The sequence below is a fragment of the Cebus imitator genome, unplaced genomic scaffold (assembly GCF_001604975.1).
Source record: "Cebus imitator isolate Cc_AM_T3 unplaced genomic scaffold, Cebus_imitator-1.0 Scaffold317, whole genome shotgun sequence".
Lineage (NCBI taxonomy): Eukaryota > Metazoa > Chordata > Mammalia > Primates > Cebidae > Cebus > Cebus imitator.
Window position 1 is genome coordinate 241,678 of NW_016107632.1, and position 9,327 is coordinate 251,004.

Here is a 9,327-nt window from a genome sequence, read left to right on the forward strand (position 1 = left end):
AAAAAAAAAAAAAAAAAAAAAAAAAAAGGAAGGTGCAATGACATGGTACCCGCAATGGACAGATATCGTTAACTCCCCCAAATTCACACATGAAAATCCTAATGCTGTCCAGGCATTGTGGCTCACACCTGTAATCCCAAAACTTTGGGCAGTGGAGGGGGGAGGCTCACTTAAGCTCAGGGTTCGAGACCAGCCTGGCCAACACAGTGAGACACTGTCTATACAAAAACTAAGAAAATGAGCCCCAGGTGGTGGTGCACAGCTGTAATCTAAGCTACTGTGGAGGCTGAGGCGAGAGGATCACTTGAGCCTGAAGGTCTGCTTGAGCCTAGGAGGTAGAGGCTGCAGTGAGCTGTGACTGTGCCGTTGTACTCCAGCCTGACTGACAGCAAGGGCCTATCTCAAAAACAAAATAAAATAGGGTAAAATCCTCATTCCTAATGAGACGGTAATTGAAGGTGGGGCCTTTAGGAAGTAATTAAGGTCATGAAGGTGGAGACTTTAATAAATGGCCTTGTAAGAAGAGACATAAGACAGAATATTTCCTTTCCCTGCTCAATGCCATGTCAGGATACAAGGAGAAGATGCCCATGTGCAAACTAGAAAGTCCTCACCAGACACAAGAATGGCTGCGTACCTTGATCTTAGACTTCCCAGGCTCCAGAACTGTGAGAAATGTTTGTAGTTAGGCCACCCAGTCTATGGGACATCTGTTATAGCACCTAAGACAGTGTCTACAGCCTTGCAGCAGAAAGATGAATCAGAACCTACAGTACAAAAGAAACTAGGGAGTACACATTTCTATTGAGCCTGTTGTCAGAGGACTGTTCTTAAAATAGCACACATCTTTCAATGGGATTATTCTACTAACTCCATCTACAGGCAGTTTGTTTCCAATTTGATTCCATAGCTCTAAGAGCAAGTAAAACTGGGAAGTGCTTCTGGGTATAACAGCTTTCTTTACTTCCAGACTTTACAGGATCTCTATTATGCAAGTATGAATCTCCAAAGGGCAGACACAGTATGCAGATTTCTTAATCTTATCTGCTCACAATTTATTTTTTATTTTTGAGAAAAAGTCTCGCTCTATGGCCCAGGCTGGAGCGCAGTGGCATGGTCTCAGCTTACTGCAAACTCCACCTCCCAGGTTCAAGTGATTCTCCTACCTCAGCCTTCTGAGTGACTGGGACTACAGGCACGTGCCACCACGCCCAGCTATTTTTTTTTTTTTTTTTTTTTGTATTTTTAGTAGAGAAAGGGCTTCACTGTGTTAGCCAGGATGGTCTCAATCTCCTGACCTCGTGATCCACCCGCCTCGGCCTCCCAAAGTGCTTGGATTACAGGAGTGAGCCATCGTGCCCGGCCTCTGTTCACAATTTCAAAACACATATTCATATCCCTTTTAATAACTTTTGGAATTAGTCTAGAAAACGCTAGTCCAGGGGTTATTACTGCAGTGCTGATGTTCAATTCTGGATCTCAATCATGGAAGAGGCTCAAGTCACACTAACCTTATTTGCAGATGTGCAAACGCTTCTCTATTAGACTGTAAACTTTTTGAAGGAAGGTTCTTGGTATCACCCTTTTAAAAAAAAACGGAACAGTTTTCTACTCTACCCTTGCCAGTATAATAGGCATTCAGTAGTATGTAATGAATTAATAAATTATATTTAAATATAGTTTCTCTGGATACAATTATTACAGACAGAAATCATCCAATCAGGTATTCTTTGAGAATATGAAGAAAGCTTAGTTCCTGACAGCAGAAACAACTAAGGTGCAGAGAAATGAAGGAACTTACCCAGGGTCCCAGAAAGCTGGATGTCAGAGGCAAAGGTAAGTTTAGCCTTGGTTGCATATTTCTATTTCTCCCACTAAAGCTATTTGTTTAACAGTTCTTTGGCAAACTGTCAAATGTTTTCTCCTTTTGAATCCCTGTCACAGAATTTTCTGTGGTGTCTGACTTTACCGCCCATCACCGTCCCTTTCCTTATCACCGAGTTTGCTCCAACCTCAGAGGTGAGCCAGTCCTTAGGTGTTTCAATTTTGTTGTCCTGCAGAGAAGGATTCCTAGAGAAATTCTTCCTCCCTCCCTAAAGAGCCAGGTCTCCATCTGCCTGTCTCTGCCCTAATTTAGGGACTGAATGGAACACAATACATTTTATTTTTAAATTGTTGTAAAAAGCACATTCTCTGGCTAGCATTACGCCCTTCCACTTGGGGAGGACGTACCTTGTGCCTGAGTCACCTTTGGGATCTCATGCATATAAACCTGTCTGCAAACATGCCATCTTCTTTCTCCTGACCTGCCTTCTCGAATCCCCTGCTATGTTCAGCCTTCCTTCCCCTTTTCTTTGCTGTTGTTTGTTTTTAAGATATTCATCCATCAGCTTCGGAACTGAAGAGAGTTGAATCTTAATGAGGCTGTCAAAATCCTAGGTGTATTTTTGTTGTTGCTGTTTTCTGAAGTCCTGCTAACAGCAGAATGCTGGCTGAATGACAGCTTCTTGCATATAGGAGATGCTGCCTGGGCAGAGTGGCTGGAAAATGACCCATCTCTGTGCAAGATGCCTGTAATTCCACTTGAACAGTTATGGGCAAGAGCTTTGTGCTAGGATCTGCCTGGTTATCCAAAGCTGCTGTGGCTCAGTAGCTTCTGGAATTAAGCTGGGAACAGCTCTAGTAAGGAGGGAAGGAGATAAGTGAGAGATGGTAGAAAGATCTTCTCTAATGTTCTGTGGCTGTGCAGGCTTTGTAAAAGCAGACTGGGAAGGAAAAGCAAACAAAGAGGACAGGAAAACCTGACTGCCTCCTGTAAGGGGAAAAGTCTAGTTTATAAGAGAATTCAAGGAATTAACAAAGACCATGCATGCTATGGTGCCTGGTATGATGCACTATGGAGTGGGTGAATGAATGAATGTGTAAGTGAATGCGGCCGCATTTGATGTTTGCAGATGAATCTGAATTACCTGAAGAGAGTTTTTCAGTTGGGCTATGGTCGGAAGGATAAATAAAAAATTACAACCAACTTCCTCAAGTACTTTGGTTTACCAGACACACACAGCTACACCACCACAACGGAATCTCCCAGTAGGTTTTGAGGTCCCCAGTTCATAGGTGAGAAGCCCGAGGCTCCCTGAGCTTAGGTAAGCTTTCCAAAAGGCACAGAATTTAAGGGTGACAAAGCCAGGTCTTGAAGGTAGAGCTTCCAACTTAAACACCTCATATGCTTTTTCTGGGGATTTTCAAAGTCAAACACAGCGAGGAAGCTGATTTCGAACTGAACAGTCATTTTGTTCTTAATATAATAATAAAAAGCTAATTTTTTCAGATAGTAAAGAGTTATAAGAAAAAACTCCTAGGTAGCCGGATTACACCTGGGGAAAGTAAAAAACTTACTCGTTCTTTCTGAACGGAAGGCTTGGGAGACCTTAGCAAACCCTGTTCACTCACATGACCTCCTTTTTCAACGGGGTAAATCTCATTCCCTGATAGAGCAAGTGGCAGAAAAATGCAAGAGGAGAAAGGCTAAGATTCACTAAGTTCTTATTTTATGCCCTCAATCAGGCTAGGCTCATGAAACAAGTTACAACATTAATCGCTAAGCCTCACATACTGGGTTTGTTATTGTCCTATCTTAAAAAGGGAGAGAACTGAAAGTTTAAGGAGTGAAGCGACTTGGCCAACAGCGTACGGACACCAGATGGCTGTACTGCAGCTCTGACCCAGATGTGCCTGGGTTCCTAACATCAGGCTGAAGGCTTACGACAGGGAGCTGTGCTGGAGATATCCTTTTTGGAGGCTTCAGATGTGCTGGGATTTCGGGTGGCAAGTTCTCTCCAGTGGCGTCCTCAGTTTCCATGAGAATCTACAGGTCTGGATCACTTATTCACTGTGTGGTGCAATCCTTGGGTTTAAAGTAACAAATCCCCATCGTGAAAGCTAATGCATTTTGATGCTGCATAAATCCTTTAATAACAATCACTCAGTGTCACTGACTTATTTAAATGGACACACCACTTCAACGGGGCTTTCCCCCTCCTGCTCTGCCCTTTCGCTACTAGCGAGGAGGGAAGTAGCTCGCTGCCTCGGCATATCCAGGGGGAACTGGAGGCGGTTTACGTGCTCCTGTGTCTCCTGATGCTACATTCTATAGCAAACAGGGATGGGCAGGGCGAGACATGCCATTTTGGTCACAATAAACTCCCCAGTGTGCTACATTCTTCTTTCCCCGCAAACCCAGACTGATGACCAGCGGTTTTTGTTTTATGCAGGTAACCATGGTCTTGATGCAGCATCCTTGAGGCGCTGCAGTATATCTCTATGTGACGTTTTCTATGATATATTTTGGAAGACAGAAACTAAATGTACACACTAGAGTTTCCCTGAGACTTCCTTTCTCCCACCCAGAAACATGGGTGAAACTAAATGTACACACTAGAGTTTCCCTGAGACTTCCTTTCTCCCACCCAGAAACATGGGTGTCTCTGCCTCTACGAAGGCTTGGAGGGAATGTGTCTGAAAATCCAGGCACAAAAGATCACCACGGGATGACTATTCACTTGCCAGAGGAAAACACGGGGAGCCCTCATCCCCGGCCCGCTGTGGGTTCATGGAGGGTCCAGTATCAAATGCACTGAGAAAATAGTGCCCGGAAGAGCTTGCTGGAATGGGAAACAGAGTGCCATGTTTAATCAGAGAAGGCGTTCGGACATTGTGCCCCAGAAACATACTAGAGGCTTTCTGGAATCTCATCTCTTCACAGACCTAGTCAAGAAGACTCTTGAAGGGCAAAGCCCAGGATTCTCCACTACTGAAAAGTGTTTAACCCTGAGGCCATTATAGTTAAGGAAGGACAATGGGTAGTTAACACCGCAGGCTCCTGGACGTTTCGGGCTGCAGCCTTCAATGCTCCAACCTTCAGTTTCCTCAGGTATAGAAGTAAGCATGTCACCTGCTTCATGGGGTTAGTGCGAGGATCAGAGGAGACCGACACCCATAAAGCACCTAACATGGTGCTTGGCTAATACTCAGCTGATATGTAGAGGCGCTCCTTACCCATTATTGAAAGAGAGAAATACTTCCTGACCTGCTAATAGAACCACTGCTCTGATGTCCTCAGCTGCCTTTCCCCAACCTGGGCCCTCTCAGGAACTCCTTAGGCTTCCCCATCATCCAGCAACTAAAGGGTTAATGCCCAACACAGATGGGAGACTCTGGGGTGGGGCGCTGGGGTCTGTGACAAACTGGTGGTTGACGTTCTTCAACTGCAACCTCTGTATGCCCGGTAGGCATTACAGGAAAAAAAAAATTACATAGAACAAGACATATCTAATATTCAGGCAAATGTTAGCTAAGGAATGTCCCCGTCTCCTAGGGAAGGCCTTCGAGACAGGGCTCCCTGGCTGCCTGCCACCTCTGGACACTCATGCTGCACTTTCTTTCCTTGTCCTCCTCCAGCTTCCTCACTGAGCCCATCTGTGAACTCTCACCTCTGGAAGCTTGACTCCTGTCTCTTTTCTCCTTTGTTCTCTGGCTATTTGCATTTGACTTTTCTGGAGTCTGACCACCAGCTCTCAGAGCTTTGGTCTCTTTTCAGCTCATCCCACTACAGACTGGCCTCAGCCTCCAGGGCTGGCTTCACCCATCACTTTTAGGTGGTCCTGTTCCCAGACACCGGCTCCAACCCGTCTCAGACGCCAAGTCCCAGCTCTTCTTGGTCTCACCCACCCTGCCGCTCCCTGAGTTCCACATTCCAGTCCTGCTAAAGATCAGGAGTCTACATCCTTTGAGAACGGGATACCACAGCAGTGGCAATGATGAGGAGAGTGGCAGAAGGATCCAGAAGCATTTCAAAGACAGATACTGAAGGGAACGGAGCCTCAGAAGGAAGAGGCTGCTCTAGCTTCCATGCTTATACACTCCATGAGGTGAGCGACTGTGGCTGCTACAGCCAGTACCGGGCCTCGTACACAGTAAGCACTCGAGAGAGAGCTGGCAAACAAGAAGGGTTGACGGCTGAACGAAGGACACCAGTAACAGAGAAGGAAACTGAAGCGTTACTAGCAAGTTTGGGGCTAGCAACAAGGTAGAATAATGGATTTTATTTTAGACACATGGTTAGAGGTCCGTGGTCCTCAAAACTGCTGACTACCAAATATTTCTGCATTTTTCTCCTGCCAAGCACATGGTAGACTGCACTCGCCCACACACGCTGAAGGGAGGCACCGCCTCACAACACGCTTAGCTAATGAAACACGAAATTGTGTCACTTCTAAACAAAAATTTTAAGAGATAATACGACTCCTGCTACTTCCCCACCACATATGTGGAAGTGTGCCTGGAGATGAATCTTGAGTACCTACAGTGAACACAGATCCCTGAAGACCTAAAGTGGACATGGAATGTGACTGGCAAAATACGTATCTGTTGTGTTAAGAAACCGAAACGTTAGGGTTGTTACTCAAGAATGATCTCTGGTCCGTATTAACAGATCCAGGAACCTACAGGTCATACTGATGAAGACAGGATCTGGATTAGAGGTCAGGAGAGGGGCTTTCTGGTGAAACGCCAAGGACTGCCACGGCCCAATTGCTACTCTGCCTGTGGCTACAGCACCAAGAAGGAACCAGAATGCCAACTGCCCACGTACCAGCTACCGCCGAATTCAAGCAATCAGGTGACCTCCCCCTAAGCTTTTGCAATCTCCTCTCTCGAGGAAGGAGCAGTGACCCCCTCACATCACCTTTTGCAACTCTGCTCACACCACCCTGAGGATTTACCTGTGTTGTAGCCCCTTCCGAGGGCTGGCCAAGGGCGGTGGTTTTTCCACAGGTTTCCGAGGTACCAGTCACTCTGGTTCTCCACCAAGCCCAGGACCTGCTGACCTGTAAAGTACAGAGAACACAAACATCTTAAAAGGAGATGCCAAGCCGTCTGGATCAGGGACTACTGAACACAGAACGTAACGGCAAATCATCACGACAGCAGTATTCACTTACTGAGAGGTTTTATTAAGTGTCAGGCTCTGACCTAAAAGCTAAACTTGCATTAACATATTTAATTCTCACCACTAGGCAGCCGGTTTTATTATTTCCATTTGATAGAGAAGAAATGAAAGCCCAGAGCAGTTAACTGATTTGCCCCAGGTCACCTAGTGAATCTGATAAAGCTGGAATCCAAAACCATTCATTCCTTCATTCATGCATGCCCGCATTCCTTTCCTAACTCATGGGACACATATTTATTGACAGGCATACTATATCTCAAGCATTCCCATTCTGGTATTTCCAGCTGTACATTAATTTACTGGCTTTCCTGGGCATGGACTGAGATTGTTTTCTTACATCAGGGAGGAGGGATTACCCTTGTTTACTGAGACGAGAGCCCAGAGAGAAGAGCCACCCTCTGTCCACCTTACAGGTTATTTATTCTCACGCTCACTGCTTCTTCTAAAATATATTTATCTTGTGTCAACAAGCATCATGTCAGTATCATCTCAATACAAGAGTGCTGTCTAGACAACAACTGCTCCTCTGTCCCCAGGGCTGGCTTTGATGTTGGCCTCAGTCTCTGCTGCATCTTAGCAACTTAGGCAAGTTAGCCTTGTAGTCAGTCTCTTAGGCGTCCATGTCTCTGGGCCTTCATATCAGATCCACCTTTAGACAACTCCATCACGCCACCTGGAGAAGGTCTTCTTTTGCAGTCATTGCCAATACCACTTCACAGGCGAGGAAACAGGCTCATGAAGGACCAGTGATTGGGACAGCTGAGTATGGAGCTAGGACAGATATTTACATTTGCTCAAAACGAAGATCCCTTCCACTATCTCCATGTGTTACTGCTTATCCTTTCAACAAATATTTGAGGTAGGAATTATAAAACCACATTTTGTAGAAAGGGAAATTGAGGTTTAGAAAGTTTAAATAACTTGCAAAAGTCACGCAACTAACAATTCCTCTCTTCCACAGCTAACTGATGCCTTTCGCATTTAAACTCTTTTATTGTTGGCCAATCTGAGAAATAAAAGACCTTTCTAATCAAATGAAAGCCCAGCAGCACTTCAGAAAACACAGTGGTTCTCCCAGAACGCCATGCTGGGTGATAAAGAACCTCCTTGGCGTGATGACAGCTCTCTGAAATGATGGTGTGTGGATTTGGTGTAATTTATTTGATCAATTTTATTAAGCTCCTATCTAAATCATCACCCCGGCACAAATACATAAATTAGAGGCATGGGAAAAATACTACCACCCACTTTGTCTTTGTATATGATCACATCTAAAGTAGAATTCCTCAGAAAAGCATATCGCCAATTCAGGAAGTGTAAGAGTCAATCAAATCCACGTGCAACAAGCTTAGGACATTTGTGCAGAACAACTAGATCTGAAGGGCAGGGTGCCCTTAGTTGGGAAAGGTGTGTGTCCTGTCCTGCTGCTATGACCCAGTTAGAGACCTCATTTAATAACCTCACAATGAGGATGGGACGCAAAGGGGAAGTGTCATTGTTGGGGGAGAGGGATGATACACAATTACTAAGACCCCAGGTGGGTATCACGAGGGATTTTTGTTTTGTTTTTGGAATGATAGGGGATGACACAGACTCAGAACTCACAAAGGGGAATGATATTCTTTTTTTTTTTTTTTTGGGGGGGGGGATGGAGTCTTACTCTCTTGCCAGGCTGGAGTGCAGTGGCGTGATCTCGGCTCACTACAACCTCTGGCTCCCAGGTTTATGCAACTCTTCTGCCTCAGCCTCCCCAGTATCTGGGACTACAAGTATACACCACCACACCTAGCTAATTTTTGTATTTTTAGTAGAGACAGGGTTTCACCATGTTGGCCAGGGTGGTCTCGATCTCTTGACCTTGTGATCTGCCCACCTTGGCCTCTCAAATTGCTGGGATTACAGGTGTGAGCCACTGCGCCCATCCAGGAATGATCTTTTACTGAATTTAGGGTGCCCATCTAAATTTGAGGTAAGGTCATCTTCAGATATCTGAAAGTCCAAATTTCATACTGTGGTATCCTATACATTTTATTTTGCCTCAGTTTACTTCTTCAGACAAATACTCTGTGAGCTACACTTTATTCCTGTGAAACAAAAATACAGATTTTGTTGACTGTGATCTAATTTCTGCCCTTGATCATACAGCTCTCCATTGGCAGGCATTTCCTTTGCCCCGCTGTCAATCCCCACCCACAATCCTTCCAAGGCCCATATCCAGCATGAGGCCTTTTATAAATAACCCTAGGTCTCAACTATTTATCTTCACTCCCATATTAGATAGAAGACATCACTATTTAGTACTTCTTACTGGTATTTTT

General features: G+C 45.0%; 1 protein-coding gene across 2 annotated transcripts in view; it reads right to left on the reverse strand.

Annotated features, from left to right (window-relative positions):
* Positions 1-9,327, reverse strand: part of LARGE1 (LARGE xylosyl- and glucuronyltransferase 1) — a 568,765-nt gene that overhangs the window by 142,874 nt on the left and 416,564 nt on the right. For both annotated transcript variants that reach the window (XM_017504007.2, XM_037729772.1), the window contains one exon: positions 6,783-6,887. In XM_017504007.2, the coding sequence (XP_017359496.1) occupies positions 6,783-6,887 (105 nt within the window). The remainder of the gene's footprint in view (positions 1-6,782; positions 6,888-9,327) is intronic.